General features: G+C 37.5%; 2 protein-coding genes across 2 annotated transcripts in view; one reads left to right on the forward strand and one right to left on the reverse strand.

The window, feature by feature from the left end:
- Rab3GAP1 (RAB3 GTPase activating protein subunit 1) overlaps nt 1–18,373 on the forward strand; it is a 31,784-nt gene that overhangs the window by 2,649 nt on the left and 10,762 nt on the right. The gene's annotated exons all lie outside the window — the stretch shown is intronic.
- Nucleotides 1–18,373, reverse strand: part of haf (leucine-rich repeat and fibronectin type-III domain-containing protein hattifattener) — a 26,264-nt gene continuing 7,891 nt past the window's right edge. Inside the window, exons 5-10 of the mRNA XM_085485123.1 lie at nt 3,650–4,524; nt 3,184–3,499; nt 2,321–2,892; nt 1,503–1,935; nt 1,211–1,387; nt 1–1,122 (exon numbers count right to left, since the gene is read on the reverse strand). Coding sequence (XP_085341249.1) covers nt 839–1,122; nt 1,211–1,387; nt 1,503–1,935; nt 2,321–2,892; nt 3,184–3,499; nt 3,650–4,524 — 2,657 coding nt within the window. The 3' untranslated portion in view covers nt 1–838. The remainder of the gene's footprint in view (nt 1,123–1,210; nt 1,388–1,502; nt 1,936–2,320; nt 2,893–3,183; nt 3,500–3,649; nt 4,525–18,373) is intronic.

Raw genomic sequence — 18,373 nt, forward strand, 5'->3', positions numbered from 1 at the left:
TGAGTAATGAAATAATTTTTTTATTCGTCATGAATACGTCTGACGAGTTCGGCCTCGTCATCGATACGCGCACACGCGAATGCACGTGCGAATACACTGTTATAAAAGACTTTAGACTTTACGGTGAGCTTTATAAAGTCTCTCATTTTGCGTCCCTCCCGTTTTTCCTCTCGTTCAGAGGGACGTCGAGAGCAACGTCGAGTTTTCACGATGTATCAGTTCATTTGGTCACGTTAGAGATCTCTAAAGACTTCTCTCTAGAGATAGACACTTTGATTACAGTCTTTGAATAATAGAACCGTAAAGAAATTGTGCATTTAAGCTAGCCAAAAAAGACGCTCTCGGCTTGTTCGCTTCAACGCGATTTGGTAATTAGAGTATTCTCTTACATAAAACTGCTTAAAGCTACACAAAGACATACATCTAAGGCTTCTCAACCTAACACTCGCAGTTCGTACGTATTTTCACAAATATTACATATTGTCTGCCGCGTTATATTATCATCGATCATGATCGAAGCTGATAAGTTTCGAATGTGCCAAAGAAATATTTTTTTATCATCACGATTACACCTTTGATTAGACCTTTGAGAAAATTAAACTCACTTATATAAATATTGTGACGAATATTTTCTAAAATAAAACACTCGACGCATTCGAGACTCTTCTCTCCTCCGATCAGAACTGCTGTCAAGAATTATCTAGACGCTCTAACCGTCGCTTCAGCTTGAAAACGAATCGCACGAGCGAGAATCATGGTCTATCAAAAGGACTGGTTACTCTACTTGAACACGCTTGAGCAATAATGTACGATGAGATAATGTTGAGGCCACCGAATTTTAAAGCGGCACGAGGCCGCCTCTCGTAGTGGGATTGCGAGCCATGTAGATGTCCATGTCGTGGTCGGTCCAGTTGTTCTCGTCGTAGTTGTTGAGGGTGTGTGTGGAATCCGCTAAGCTGTACCGACTACCGGGTCGCGGCGGATTTGATTCGAGATTACGGTTGCGCGATCGGGGTCGTTGCCGCCTGGCCGAAGAGTGTGGCGGTAGATGATTGCTGGAAAAGTTTGACCGCGACATCCGGTCCGAGGCGGCCGCCAATGATTGACGCGATTGTCGTAATTCTGAAATGTTAAACGAAGATACGTAATTAAAAAAACTTGGACGAATGCTACGGAACAAGCGCGATGATACGATGTACAGTAAACTGACCTGGTCTCGTGTTGACGAGATTCGAGGCCAGTGCGGTGTTGGCGAAGTACCGCGTGGAGTTGTTGGAGAAGCTGTGCTGGGACTGACCGTCGGCGATCGACCGGGCGGACACTTTGCCGCTGTAATGTCCGATCTGGGAACGCACGTCGTCGATGCAGGACGCTCTAGTGATCGACCCTGAAATCCATTTTACATAATTTATTACCTTGCATTTGCTTATTTCTACAAAAAGTATCAGTTCTTATATTTTTATCTTAAAAAATAAAAAAATAAATAAAAATTAAAAACTCACCTTGTCGATCTATGGGGAAGATCCTCGGCCGCGGTATACTCCTATTACTGTAAGCCGATACTTGGTCCCACTCTTTCTGAGCGTTGTAGGCGCTCAGAGTGGCCATCGATGCCAGGGGTCCTCCGGGGCTGGGCGTCGGACCGACGTTCGAGCAACAATTGACCGGTAGGCCGGCGATCGGGCCACCTATCTTCGTCTGATCGATGCTGTGCAGAGTGTGTAGCTTGCGGGCACGACGTCGATTCGCTACCACGAAGATGATCACCGCGACGACGATCGTGGCGCAGATCGCCGCGCTCGCGGCGATCGTGATCTTGTCCATGTTCGAGGTCGGCGAGTTCTCCGTTCTGACCTCGCGGCACTGATTATACGGCACATTTGCAGGCGTAATGTTGGTCTCTTCCAGCGAGACCACGCAAACCACGATACATTCCTGCGATCGAAAAGTAACTTGAATACAATTTTCACGCTCTAGATAAATTATAATTTTAATGAAAAGTTAAATCAACATAACAAACAATTAAGAATACAGCATATTAAAGAATGTTTTAATATTTATAAAGCTTTATACTCTTATTCGTGAATGTCGAATAATGTCTCGGCACAATTTATTAAGGATATTTTACTAAGATTGTGTATATAATTATATAATGTAATATATTTTTATATATTATATTATAATATATATTTTATATATAATTTTCTCAAGAGAGTTATTCGAACAAGTTAAAGTGTGAATACAATTTTATTCAGGTACCGATATATTTCTTTGAATGTCCATTGAATATCAATTCTTGACAACAAGATGTCTTTCTTACCTGCGAAGGCACGTTCTTGATCTTGAACTCTCGTTCGCTGGCTTCAAGCGGCGGTGCCTGTTTGAAACTGTTATCTCCGAACAATCGATAAATCACTCTAAAGCCTAGAATGTTAGTTGCTTCAGTATCCCAATATATGATGACCGCGTTATCTTGCCTGAGTACATCTTTTACAATGATATCCTTGTCATTCGTCTTTAATTTGTACAATGGCGATCCCAGAACCAATGGCGGTCTCGGTTGATGTTGTATCTGTTCCTGCGACTGCTTCGGCGGCGATGGAGTAGTTCTTACGACTACGACATTTCCGGTTCGCGCAGCGGTTGATCGAGTCGTCGGGACAAAGGTTGAGGATGGTACCGTTCTTCTCTGTTCGGTCGACGACAATACGGTCACTGTGGTCGTAGACAGTGTACTGGTTATTAGCTCGGTTGTGGAAGCTGTGGAAGGACGAACGGTTGGAAGATGACTATTGGCATCTCCATCAGCTACAGTTTCCGTTGGCTCTCTAGTGTCCACACTCTCCACCGTTCCGATTCCGATTATCTCTGGTAGTCGATCGCAACTCATGTCTACATATAATATTTTTCAACATTGAATATTAATTTTCTTGACACTTCTTTCGCTTTGTATATATAATATTATTTATATAAATAAAAATTAGTTTTAAGTTGGAATAATTTAATTTTTTATATATTAAGAAAAATTTCTAAACTAAGAATATTGTGAATTTTTATCCTAAATTAATTAATTTTTTAAATTAAGTTTTTGTTCTATTTTTAACTAATTTTTTTTTAATATTACATTTTCAAGACTTGAGAAAATCTGTCAAATTTAAAGCAAACATCGCACATAAGATTTACCTTCGGGATCGATATTATAGAAGTTTCTATCCTGCAAACGCTGCGGACTACCGCAAAATTGTGGCTTGCGTTCGCGGCTGGTGACCTGTAGATCTCGCGTTTTGATCCAATCGACGATCCATCGTAGCCGGCAGTCACAGACGAGAAACCGTCCGCCCAGACTTAGGCCGCGAAGGGTACCGTTTAGCCGAGCAAGCGCTTCTTCCGGTACCGTGGACAACGGGTTACCGTCGATCGCCAGCAGCGTGATTGACGGGTTCCCTTGAAAGGCGTTGACCGGTAGTTCGGTGATCAAATTGAATCCAATGTCAAGCACCTGGAGAATATCAATCACTTCATAGAAAATAATCTAACTTAATTTGCCACTTGCGTTAAGAATATATAGTACGATATTAATAATTAATATATTTTTTCGAATCATAACTGTCTGAAAAATTTCCCGGATTTTCCACATTTCTTTACTTACTCTCAGATCGTGGACGCTGTTAATAGCCCCTGTAGGGAAATCCGGGATGAGATTGTTCAGCAGGCTCAGGGAGCTCAGAGTGTTCCTGATGCCGTGGAACGCGTCAGCGCCGATATTCTGAATCAGATTTCTTTCGAGATTCAATCCCGTGAGGGAATCGAGACCGTCAAAAGCTTTGGCACCGGATGTACCGGGAAGCTCGCGTATACTGTTCTGCGATAGATCGAGAAAGGCCAAGGTCCTCAGACCTCTGAGCGCCTCCGGCACCTTCTTCTGCCGCGTTCCCTTGAGGTTGAGATTCTTCAGCGTCCTTTCCAGGCCGCGAAACGATCCCGGAGCGAGAGTGACTTCGTTGTCGGACAGCTTCAGCGTGATCAGCTTGGTGCCGGCGAAGGCATTGTCGTTGACCTTAGTGATCTTGTTCATAGAGAGGTCGAGCACGGTGAGGTTCTTCAGCATCTTCAAAGTGGTGGCGGGGATCTCCGCGAGTTCGTTATCCTTGAGATTCAGACTTTTCATGTATTGCTCTTGACCCTTAAAGGCTTCCGGTTCGATGCTCCTGATGCGGCAACCGGACAGTTGCATGTTGTGAATTCTCAAGTTGGCGAGCGAGTCGTTTCTCAAGACGCCGATCGTACTGTTGTTGACGTAGAAGAGATCGATCGACGTTTTGGTGGCATAACGTCGCATCGTCGACAACAGTTGCTCATAATCGACGATGTCGCACTGCACCGAGAGTTCGCCGGCCAGATTGTAGTCGCAGATGCACGAGCTCTCGAGATCCACCGTGTGTTGCGCCCACGGACAAGCGGACGTCGTCGCCGCGACGACGAACGCGCTTGCCAGCAGCACCAACAGCTCCTTCGGAATTGCATCTGAAAGTTGAAGTATAAAAATAATGAAACGAGGAAAAAAATCAGGAAGATTCTTTTTGCATAGAAGTCGATAGACACGAAATAGATAAATCGACGAATATTTTAAGCTTTATTAAAAATTATTAGAAAGCTGATTAAAGCGTTAATTTGTTCATTAAATTTTAAAATATATTATACTAAAATAATAATACGTTTTAAATTATATGTGTTATAATACTTTAAACTTGAATTATTTTTGACAGATATCAGCTGATTTCTGTCAAAAAATATTAATCGCAACTAAGGTATTATAATATATTATTATTAACGCTTTATTAATGTCTTTTGACAGAAATCAGCTGATTAAAACGTCAATTGCTAATTACATTTTAAAATAAAATTATGTTGTAAGAATTAAAATAATAATGTTATGAATGATATATTATAATACTTTAAACTCCAATAATATATTTTGACAGAAATCAGCTGATAACTGAAAAGCAATTATATAACTAAAGGAAAAATTGTTCGCGGAAGAATTGTAAAAATATAAAAAAGATGTTGAATAAATATGGAGCTTTAAATTAATTTTTTAATATATTACAGTGTCTATAAAAATGTTCTGACAAAACGGGAAGACTTATCGATTGTGAAGAAACGAAATTAAAATCGATAAGTGCTGAAGTGAATGTTACAGAATAAAAAAGTCGAGATACAATAATTTATAAAAGGTGAAACAAATTATATATTATTTTTTCACAAACTCTGAAATTCTGTGAATAATACGTGGATGTCATTATAATGTCGTAACACCTAGATAGATGCAGGGAACGCGTCCTCTTAGGTCTTAGAGAAAGCGCCAATTCCTTTGGCCGCGCGTGAGTACACGCGTGATTTCGAAACATGTCGCAACGAGGCTTGTGCATTCTCGCAATTATGTCGCTTTTCATTATAATGCCTTTCGCGCCTCCCTTCGTGGAGCCTTGGAACAGGCCATTTCACAAACGCGAAATACCATCCGGCCATTCTCGCTCATTGTCAGCATTATATTCTGCGATTCCCGCCTTTCGTCCCGTCTTGTGTAGGTATCCGAAGAAACGGAGCATGCGATTCCGTGTTTTATTTTTTCTCGTAACGTTCTATTAATTTCATTGCGGGTGAAAATTTCGCGCAATATTCGTGCGTCGGAAAATCTTTCGCCTTCATCTGTAAACATCTGACATAAATGTTGTAGACTTTTCTAAATTGATTTATTCATATAATCGCGAAATTATAGAGTAGTTCAATTTCTTTAAGAGGCGTTACGCGTTTTCCTCGCGAGTTTATTATGCCATACACGGTCAATCGTCACGGTAACAACGAGCATGATCCATTTCTCTCCATATGAGTGAAAGAAATCATTCGTTAGATCGTGCGACAACGAAAATCTACTAAATATGAGAAGAGAAATCGCTATGATACTTCGCGCTATAATCGATATCGAAAGGTATATTTAACAATTAGATGCGCAAGCCATATTTATTATTCGAGCGATCTAAATTTTTTTCTAAATATGAAAGTTTACAGGAAAATAGTGCCAATTAATTTCACACAAATTAAATATATTGACATATATAATATAAAAACTGTAGAATTTAGAGTAAGACGTGTTCAGTGATATCGAAATCGATCGTTATCATCGCTATTACACTTCAGATTTTGATTTAAAAAATTGAGCTTTAAGAGAAATCATGTAGTAATTCAATTTCTTAATGATATAATTATGCAATAATATCCACTGCAAATTATTTTTATGCAGCAGAAGAGTAGAAACAGATTTTCAGGATAACTCAAGCAAAGAGATTTAAAGTTAAGAGTTATTTTTTCCTCGATCTCTTCTAATTAAATTTATAAATACGTAATAATGATTAGGTATGTAATTTTTCTTCGCGTAGTGCAACCTGTTTTCGTCTTTTGACTTTTAGCTTCGGAAGAAATAATAATAAGTCTCGACAGGTGAATTTTCGACTAGACGAACAGTAAATTTTAATTCAGACATCAGCTGGAACAGTTGTCGCGATCAAAACCCACAGGAATTCGTGCACCGTAAGGTGCGTGGCTATCGATAGCGAGATCGGGCCGAAGACACGTATCGCGTGTAACACTCCGGCCGTTGACTCGTAACGGGTTCGTTCTATGGGCTTGGGTTCGTTCAACGAGGCGTTCTTCAACGCTGGTCATACCGACTTTTCTTACACGCCGCTATTTTCCACGGCTATCGTTAAGCCTCGCAACCGCATATCACCAACTGGCCCAATGACCCTTCGATAGCTTGCAGAGGCCTCCTCTGTAATTTCTTTCAAATGTTTATTCAGGACAACATTTTTAATAAAGCAACAATTCACCTTACGATCTCTCTTTCTACTTTACAAAGTCATTTCGAAAAAAATAGAATATATTTCTTTTCTTTTATAACATTGTTCAACAAAAAAATTGACCGAGACCAGTCGTTTTTTATGGTTTTCTGCTGAATACGAATCTGGTTTCCAAATTATTCTATCACGTCATAATTTTGATAGAATTTTTATTATAGTTGCAAAAAAAGTTATAATGTGACAAAGTTCGTGAAAATAAAAAATCGCCTTTTTCCGTAACTTTAATTAAAAATTTCTCAAAATTGTGACGTGATGGAGTAATTTGGAAACCGTATTCAGAATCCAAAAAACTAAGAAACGACTAATCTCATTCGGATGTTAAAAAAAAATCATTTTTTGAACAGTGTAATTTATGAAATATTTCCAATATCATCTCGATTCTCTAAAGTGTATAAATATGCGAATCGTTGCTTTTTCTTATCGGCTAAAAATCAGTTTTTCCTCACGTCTGGCGAGTTCACGATGGGTCGATGCACCATGCACGCATTATATTCATATGGACGATAATGACTGTTTACTGATACGCATTTCCGTCTTAATATCCCACAGCATTGTGGCTGGACTTTCCGAGTTTTTCTCGGTCCCACGAGGGTGGTTTGGCCATGTTTAACACGCCCAGATCTCGCATAAATTTCCGCGAACGCGTATCGTGCATCATGCACATACCGTGATTGCAGCGGTGTATTCATAATCGCGGACAGGAACGCGGACAGGTAAGAGCTAATTGTAAGTAGGTTGAATCTTCAGGCGTGAGGCATATCATTCAATTGTCGAATGGAAAGAAACATCGCGTGTTTGCGTCATTAATCGCTCAAGCAACTCGAGAAGGAATTTAAAAATGTTTCTTCCACATTTTAACACTCGACTGGAAAAAGAGAGTTCGTCTTAAAACACTCAGGCTACACGAACATTTTTTGTCTTCCAAAAATAATTTTGTATCGAGAATCGAGAAATTGAATTCATGGATTTGGAGGAATACTTATGAAGAATGAAGTGCCGAAAATGTAAAGAATATTTTGTTTTCCTCTCCGAGATTTTAATTGCTTGCAAAATTGTTTTTTTATTTTGCACGTTGGAAACACGAAACTATTTAGCCTAGTTTTAATTACACACACGAGTAATTAGAGGGTAGAGATTTCTTCGTTGTGTTTCATGGGATCGACTTCCGACTGCGTTCGCATAAACGACTATTATGGTAGGCGTAAAATCTGGGAAAATCTAACTTGCCTTTCACGTTTTTCGCGCACGCTATCCGAGACTTCCGGATTAACAAAGGGTTCGCGATAGCGGAATCACCTACATCGTCGGTATGCGGCTATAACGTGCGTTCCCGGCGTTCGAGGCCGACGAAAGGAACAACACGCGGACCTTTCACTCACGATCTGATTGTTTCCGCGCAAATATGTAAACGTGCTCTTTTCCGATAAACGCGGATACATCGCGCCCCACACGCTCTTTTCCTTCCTCAGTGAAAAATGACTTGGCGAACCCCCCGACATGGGAAAATATTACAAGATCGACAAAAATACTGACAAGCAATGTCGAGTAAAATATATGTATCATTATACTTGCGAGGGAAGAATATTTGGAATTTTAATTTCCAGAGGATGTAATTTATTTTTAAATATAAATATAAAATTAGCTCCCTATACGGCGGCGAAGATAGATTATTGCAAATGCCAAGTGCCAGTGCAAACTGATTATATAATTCGTTCTGTTATTCTGCCTATTATTTGGGAGATATCTTGCGTAACAGTCGGAACATTTTTATAATTGTGGAATTTAAATTCTGTATAATTGTGTTACTCCTAGAATAAAATAACGAACCAGTTATTTAATTTTCTTCTTCTAAATCCTCGTAGAATTAATTTGATAATCATTGAGCTTTTCATTAATTCGAATAATCGTTAAATAATAAGATTCTTTCATTTTCTACTTTTACTGTCAATTTAGTTGGATTTTTCTTGCTGACGAAAATTACTTATTACACACGAGACATAATAACAACGTGATATATATTGTTTTATATACATATATGTAATATTATTTTACTCATATTATACTACTATTTTACTCGTAATTTGATGATTATGATTACAATTAAAATTCAAATTTTAGTAGAAAGATTTCAATGATATATGATCATATGAAAGTCCCGCACTCGTAACAATCTCATAAAAAATTTTCAGAGCGCAATGGGCGACTTGGATTTCCTTATCTACTAGAAAAAGGAAAGACTGAGAACGCGCGTATAATGAATTAATTAAACTAGCCATCGTTACGGCGCGAGATCTCGGAATACTTGGTAATGGGAGCACGTTGCTAGTTAGCGCAGCGCACTTTATTACCGTTAGCTATAAAGTGCGGAACTCGTTATCAATTATTATTCATTATGACGAATGATTCGTGCGAAAAAATGCATGGCAAATTTATCTTGATATGCATATTGCGGAACATCGACAAGCGATTCCGACAAGCTTCCGATCAAATCTAAACCTAATTCTTTTGTTCAGTTTTGAGATTAACTATAAATCGAAGAGAGATGAGTGATCAATTAATTAAAGAATGAGCCTGTCATCAATTTTATTAGAGCGCTATATATAATTGTAAAAATTTAATTTTAATGGCTATAAATTTTGAGATTATTCGAACGTGCTTTTAATTTAATGTTTTAATGATATACGTACACTCTATACACGTGCGAGTACAATGCACCCGTTTTTAATATTCTGAAGATAATCTTGAAAGTATCGCCTAATTACGTGGTCAAGCTGCTGAAATAATTAATTCGTAATGGGCTCAATTAGTGCTCCCAACGCAGTAGCAATCGGTGATCGGTATAAACGTTATCAGACTATGACTGAACGATCATTTTCCTGGTGCTAGTGACCTTGCGTACGATGCACCAGCGACAGATGGAAAAGATTATTTGCATTATCATTTTTCAATGATAATCCCAGCAATTCAAATGTTTAATTAGTACATATTCTCTCAAAAACTTGTTCTATGTAGATATAAATTTTATTGATTTTTTTATTCATTTTATGAATTAGAAAATATTTCGTAATAAATAATATTAATGTGATTCCTTTAAAAAATCGTAATATTTTGGGAGTGTTTTTCGTGTAACAGTATTATATATACCGAGTATATCGGAACTTAAAGGATCGAGTGAATCGCGATTGTGTGCACGTGTATCGAGAAGAAGGTTATTAGACTATAACAATATGAGATCATCGGTACCTGCTTCGTAAGAGACCTTGACTGTCAGATCGAATCGCTGATGATCATCATCTGACAGAATGCTGAATAATCGAGAGTTAGGATACTAATTTTTAAATCAAGAATAATATAATTTTTTTTAATAATGCGACTATGATGTGTATGTGGAAAATATAATTGTAGTAGAAGATATTACGCGAATAATTATGCAATTTGAAAAAAAATTTTGAAGTTTTTGTCTTTCTAGAAAATATATTAAAATTATATTACTGTGTACATATATATATAGTTTATGAAAATACACTACGTTATATGGTACTTTCGAGCCGAAATAATTAATTTGATGAACACCGGGCTAACGGATCAGATCTCCCTAAATGGCGATGCTTCTTCTTCGCGTGACAACGCGATTAGTCACTGGGCTTTCGTAACTGTCCCTGAAAAACTTGTCGGTTGATCATATAATGTTACGACATCCACCGGGCGAGTCCGGTCGATTGAATAACCTTTCACCGAAGAATGCGACTGATTGCAAAGAGAAATCGCAGGAAAACGCGACGCGCATACCTGAATCTGCGAGACAAGGGCGAGCACTGTCCTCGGTTATCGTGTTGACCTGTCAAACACGGATTAAAGGAGAGGCTGGCTCAAAGTATGAGGAAAGAATTGTGCCGCGACAATCTCAGTTATTTAATTTTCTTCAATGTCAGTTTATCAGAAACTTTAAACTATATTTATGTAGTCTACACGAGGAGTTTAATTCGAAAAAATCGAATTGAAAAATGTTACGCTCCACCTTTTATATTTATTTTTACTTGTGATATACTTACATATATATCAATTTTAAAATAAAATTTAATTAATTATCTTGATTATATCTATGTTTTTAATTATTTGTAATGATTATAAATTTCTATTTTTCTCTCTTAAATATACGAAAGTATTTATCATACATAAGACACGAAAGATTCTTTCTCGCAATTTGGTGAGATAGTGAGATACCGGGTCGATTCTGGATTGATACGGTTTCTCACAAACCGGCATTTCCGGCGTGGCGCGTGTAAACGCATGTAAGGAGCACGTGTATGTACAAAACAAGCTCTTGCACCTATATTATTCGCAAAGGAATCTGATCCTTTCACTTTCGTTCTCTTTCGGCTTTCCGTTTCCTTCATTCTCTATATCTCTCTCTCCCTCTCTTTCTGTATTTATATCTCTCCCCTCTCATGACAGATACATTATTGGTCAAGATTTATGCTGGATAGATTAGAATGTTGCGATATATTATAGTAATCAATGGTTGGCAAACGTGTCAATGTTTGGCCCGAGATTAACAATCGGTTCCCACGATTAATACGTCGCATTTTTCCTCTGTGTCGAATAATGCACATAACGCTTTCTCTGAAATGCGATTTGTATCTTTTAAAACAATCGAAATAGCGAACAATTCCGATCTGCAAACCAGTATTTTCCTTTATAAAGTGACAGAAATTAGTCATTGTTCGATTTGCATGAATGACGTTCTAGGTTTCGAAACGTTCTAGATTTTGCGACAAATATGTGAAAATATATACTCTACTAATACTTTTTTCGTTTAACAATCTATTTTTTAAACTAATTATAGTTTTTCTTACTTCTTCAAATTATTCTCTTAATTCAAAATTATATAAGATTTTATGAGACCTAATAAAAAACTTTCTCGAGAAGCTAATCTTATCAGCGGCTAATTTTTAAGTTTTTTTTAAGTTTCCTTTAATTTTTTTTTAGTAATTAGTTACGGCTACAAACACTCAAATACACAGATAAACGCGCGGGAAAAACGAAGAATAAGAAAGTGCGTATCGAAATGCGAAAGTGCGAAATCGATTCTAAGATACAGTTCATCTAATTACTAAAGACGTTATCGCGGAATTGCATTGAATTAAGCAAATACGGAGAAAGTACCATACTACGCCTACTTTACATCTGCTCTAATTTAAAGTGCTGCAATCGTGCGTGAACGTTAAAACCGTTTCTCTTACGTCTCGTATTTTATCTCGCGAAAGCTGAAAGCGTTTCATTCGAAGAAAAAACGCCACCAATAAAATGGCACCATCCCTATATGTCAGTCGTTAATTTTCCGCGGAAAAATGAGTATCGCAATGATTTCATAATGGTGGACATAAATTTGTCCATTTCAAACCGTTCCTCTATTAACAAATTAATTGAACTGAGATTTAATCAATCTTACAGCTCTTCTCACTTTCATAAGCTAGGAAAAAGCGGAGAACCAATTAATCTCAGCTACTTTGAAATCACGTCAAAGTTAATGGAGTTTAAGAAAATATTCATAAATATATAAAATCGTAAAAAAAAAAATCATAATTGCAAATACGAGCTCGTGCGTGATTTTCTCAGATAGCACGTTTGTTGTTTATGATGGTTTGACATTTGCAAGCAACACATCCTTTCATTGACGTAGAAATTCCACGAACCGACTCCGAAGCTGAATAGGAACCCTGTTAATAACATATCGCATCTTCTACTGCGCTTTTTTCCGCCAAGTATTTTCTTGTTTTACCAACAAATGCAACAAGGCAGGCCGACGTTATTTCGTTTCTACCCGCGAGGCTAAATGTCCACTTTAAAGGTCTAAGAGAGTCGTTCCCTCGAGACAGCCCAACACTCTCTCGAGCAGATGTGTCTGTGTTTGACTTATCTATCAACGTCCTTCATAGAAAGATATCTTAACTTCAAACTAGACGAGAGCTTGTGTAAATAACGTTCGACAATAGCGGAAAATATATACAAGGGACACAAGTATGAGATCCTCTGATGGATCCAACATCGAATCGGGATTAACGGGGATTATCCGTACAATTCTTAAATGTAATACGCGTCTTGCATTTAGCTCGAGATCCTGGCGCCTCTTATCCTCGATACTTATCTTGTACCTCCGCGCAGGATTTTTTATATGCATTCTGTTTTACGACCCGCCGAACTTTCCATATGCCTGGTAACGGTCCGCATTACCAGTCGGCACAGTATGCCAACCGTCTATCTAAGTACTGTTAGCTGCTCCATCTCGCAGGACGCACATATACGCGGCCAACGGACCGAACAACCAGGAGCTCCTTCGAGCGAATCGCGCCGTGATTATAATGCACTGCTATATTCTTTGTCAATAGTGCACCATGTCGATCGTTTAACAGAATCAGTCGTAAATCGCTCAAGAACAGTCCAGGAACACCGTCAAATGTCACTTGAATAATGTACGCAAATCATACAGTGTAGACGGAGAGAATTTTCTCTTAGAATTTACTCTGAAAATCATGGTAATATGATATATCGGATTGTATAATATATCGGAAGATTTTATAAGAGTTTCTCTGATTAATATTTATCACAATGAAATATATTAATATGTGCATCATAAATTTTACTATGTATATATATATAGCAAAATGTTAATCGAACATTTTATATCTCTTATTGTTGTATTAATGTATTTTATTGCGGTAAATATTTTAATCAGAGAAATTTTTATAAAATTCTTCCAATACCATATTGCCCCGATTACCATGTTTTTCAGGATAAATTCTAAGAGAAAATTCTCTTCGTGTGTATATTATAGAGTATTATATCAAAAACAAAATTTCAAGAAATTCGAACAAGATATATAGAGAAATCCAATTATTAATATATTAGCCTCAACTACACTTTCAACGTGTCTTGATGGAGGTAAATTTATTTTCAGAGCGATTCACGACGTAAAATCTAGATTTTCTCCGCAGTGCCTTCATTTATTCTAAACACCTTAATTATGCGGATTGCACACGGCGAAAGTTCTGAATTTTTACGTGGAATATATAAGTATACTGTCGGCGGTCAATTGAAAGATTATTCGCGTTTCGCATCCGTAAATCTGCCGCGATATTTTACACGTGACGTAACTCGCTCGCCGACGATTATAAATTGCCAGATAAATGCTAAGTTCGAACTCCTCAACGTCGATTCGATCAGCGTTTTTCTCGCGTTCGTGATTTAGCGGTGGATTCGCACATCTCATTTACAGACGAGTATACAACCTATCTTTTCTCCAAGTGTCTCGTAAAAAGAACGAAATCGCGGCTGATTGTTATCGACCACAACGATCAACATTTCACGGCCTTCCGGCTCGGAAGAAGACAGAATGTCGCGATTCTTTTCATACAAATTGCTCCGTCCGCAAAAAGTGGAAACGTGTCTACGAAAGAATAACTTTGAATCGATCACTCAATGTACAGCGGTTCACCAAGTTTCCGAATGCTAAATAATTATAATTCATATAAGGATATCAATTAATTAATATTAAAGCCTGCTTGTGATGGGAAATAAAAAATAGCGCACGGAATTCTTTCTCCGACCATGTGAATACTCTAAGTGGCTTATTTTAGCAATTCGTCTCTCAAGTAGTCAAACGACAATTGTATACATACTATCTCGAATTAGGGGTACCATTACCGAGGGAAAAATGTACGCACGCATTACGCAGCTTCGGGCAAACGATGCAGCGGGACACGTTATGTGGCGGTTTGTTCTGCTCGGCGAAACATATCGCTTCGGAGCTTCAACCATCGATCATCGTACGCCGATGATCATCATCGCGTTACGGCCGGCCGCGCTCGATCGACGCTCGCTTTTCACTCGAGAATGCCCGTCTGGATTCTAATGCTCTCTTTCCGATCATCTCCGATCGTGCGTTTTTCCCCGTGCTCGAGAGAAGAGGACTGGCTTTCTCGTTGTCTTCGCGCTTCCGCGAAATTTTTCTGACGATTCGGTTCAAATTAGAACGTGAACATTTTTCATATATTAATCTGAATTATATTATTTGACGTGGAAAAGAAAAATGTATGCATTACACACTTTTAATGATATACATAAATGTAATAATTATGCGAAAGAGTACGCTGTTGGTTAATTTGACATTTGTAGAAACATTAATGGAAGAAATACTATGTCGAACTACGTTTACAAACATATATAACATGTTGTCTCGATTCATCATTCCATCATTCTTTCGTAAGACGCGAGAAATTATGTCCCGGAGGATGATAGCATGATGACGTTCGCGTTTTGAGTTTCTCAAGAACTGCTTAATTTCACAATACCGAATCACGCGCAGGTATACACGCGACTTCGACACTAGAAACAGTGACATATGAATAGGTTCTATCAGTGAAGTCTCGCTTTTTTTCTCTCTGTTTCTCTGTGGAGCGTCGTCGTCCAGAACGTCTCTCCCGGGGATTTCGACATTTCGATGTGATTTCGCGATAACAATATGTTATTCTCATGAAATTATTGTGCTCAGAGATTGACGAAGCTTCGAAAAATAGGATGGTTGATTTATCGACGAGATATTGTCCAATAATTAAACCTGGCTTGTGTAATATATTGATAACGAATACATTAAGCGATTATACTTTAGATAATTATGGAATCGATTTATTATATGAAAATTTCGAAAGAGAGTTTATTCGGGACATAATTTCAATTTATATATACAGTCTACGAATCAAACTTTGTGCGTAAAGCTGTAAAGGATCGTATGTTTTATTTATCAGGTAATCTCGTGTGAATTATGTTTTAGCACAGAACTTAATGAGGGATTTTATTATGAAAATATTGTAAAGTTCAGAATTAAATTCTAAGCTCATCAAAGTGTATGTGAGAAACTCTATTTCGATGCTTATCTACGCTTGAAGAGGAAAGTGCGTTTCAGACGAATAATGCGTAACTTGCGATTTCTTTAACAATGATAGGTTGCAAAATAACTAGTCTGCTCTGTTCCTCTACTGACATTGCGTTCACCGAGAAAGATAAATATAACGCCTTTTCACATACTTTGTCAGTTTTACGGAAAAGATTTCGTCCGCCGAATTGCGTTACGCGAGACACCTCACTTTATATCGCGCGCCGTGAGAACTGTCGCACAATATACTTAGGTGGGCCCGAGCAGGACAATAGCGAGGAAACGTAAGCTAGTACCCAGTTAATTACCGGCTTGAAAATCCGCCGCCGCCAAGTGGTACACAGCAAACCTTTCCGTTCTCCGTGGAACGGAAATGCGGCGAGTTTTGTGCTCCAGAGACTTCATAACCCAGCATTCAAGTCTCCGAGATGTGTGTTGTATCGCGCACATCGAAATCACCGGACACGCCTTTTATTTGTCGGAAACTTAACAATTCCGCTTTTTTTCCAATTTAAATAGACAAAAAAACATTGTATACTTGTTTAAATTGTGCCTGGAAATTTGATTGAAACGAGAATCAATTTTAATTCATCTCTCTCGCGCGCGATAAATACGAGAGGTTTATTCGCTAAATCAAGTTTCGAAAGAGCAAGTGGGTAAATGCCGATCGATTCGTGACCGGAACACTTATTGGGTGGCAGGTACCTCGACGGTGCCTGCGACGGAAGTCGAGAAGTAGTTCCGGAAATGAGAGCTGCGACGTTAACTCAGTTTCTCTCGACCTCTGGGATGTGGGTCGCACTGGGTTACACTCTGAGGGTCTCTATGCTGGGACAATCTTAACGGAGATAATCTCAAGATAATCTCGCCGACTTTTCTTGACTTTTGTGTCGCGCGATTTTATTTGGTCTCACAAATTTCATGTGATATTTTATATTAATATGATTATATAATATGTATATTATTTTATATAATAATATGATTATATTAAAATTAGCACGAGACGGTCAGCTGTTATTGATCACATACACAGAAAGAATTTTCTCTTAGAATTTACCCTGAAAATCATGGTAATCGTGGAAGAATTTTATAAGAGTTTCTTTGATTAATATTTACCGCAATAAGATATAAAATATGTTCGATTAATTTTACTATATGTATGTATATAGTAATATTTTTATTGTGGTAAATATTAATCAGCGAAACTCTTATCAAATTCTTCCAATATCATATTGTCCCATGATTACCGTGATTTTCAGTGTAAATTCTAAGAGAAAATTCTCTCCGTTTAAAATATGATAATAATATTATATATAACGATGTGAAATTATAGGATATAAAATGTAATAAGTGTATAATATATTGTACGAGGTTCTTTTCAATGAAGTAATGAGAATTTTATCACGCTACCTTTATAGTTATTGTTTTAGAGTACGAAAGAGAAATTCCTACGGGAAGAACCTTATGTTAAACAATTCGACTCTTTGCGGTTTCTTGCGGAATGAAGTATGCGAGAAACGTGACTGTGTGGCACGATCGTGTCCATCGATGCACGTGCCTTTCTAAAGTGTAAGCCTACAGATTGCAGCCGGTCTGCGGCCTGTTCGAAGGGTTCTTTTACAAATAACTAACGAAGACCGCAATTGCAAAGTCGGACTCTTGCCACGCAATCGTAAAACGCAACGCAAACCAAGTGCGTTTCACTCATATTACCTATTTCGGAATTATTAGGTCGTTTTGTAAGAATTCTTTGGTCATTCTTAAGCTAAGTTTTCCTAAGCGATAAAATCGAGAAAATCTATTGTGTTCTTAAGAACTATTTTAATTCTTTTAATTATTTAATTATTTTAATAATTCTAATTTTATACTTGCGTATACTTATGAGTTTGGAATTTTATTTACAATAATTGTATCATTCAAATTTTTCTCTAACATTCTATTATCGCCATTTATGTACGTTAGTTGGAGATAAATCAAAGTATTTGGCTCGCATTAGTTTAAATCGGTATTAATAAAGACACTCGGAATTATCAAAGTGTCACAATCTGACGTGAAAAAGCTAGGGCGCACGTTATATTCAAACGTACATCTTAACCGCATAAGTAGCAGGTACAGAACAATAGTGCTCATTAATTGCAATTGTCGTAAAAGAGTGCCGCGGCTCGTTAAAACGCGCTAACATCAGTTGACGACATTAGTTCTCGTGATAACGACTGCTTCCCTACCATGATTTATGTGTTTTAAATTACAACACTATACATATTATACATCTTACATGTATTGAAAGTATGTGTATTTAATTCAATTATATTTTTAACGATTTTATGATAATTTTTTTATAAGCGATAATTGCGCGTGGCGTGTATAATTAATCGTGATTTAAAAATAAATCTTTTAATTATTTGTTAATTCTGTTTTAAATCAGGCATAAATTAGTCTCAATATATATATAAGTATTTTCAATTATGTTAATATATGCCATTGAAATATAGTTCTCTTTTATCTTTATTTCATCAATGATTGC

The sequence above is a fragment of the Nylanderia fulva genome, unplaced genomic scaffold, assembly GCF_048542155.1.
Source record: "Nylanderia fulva isolate GAGA-0341 unplaced genomic scaffold, ASM4854215v1 Scaffold34, whole genome shotgun sequence".
NCBI lineage: Eukaryota > Metazoa > Arthropoda > Insecta > Hymenoptera > Formicidae > Nylanderia > Nylanderia fulva.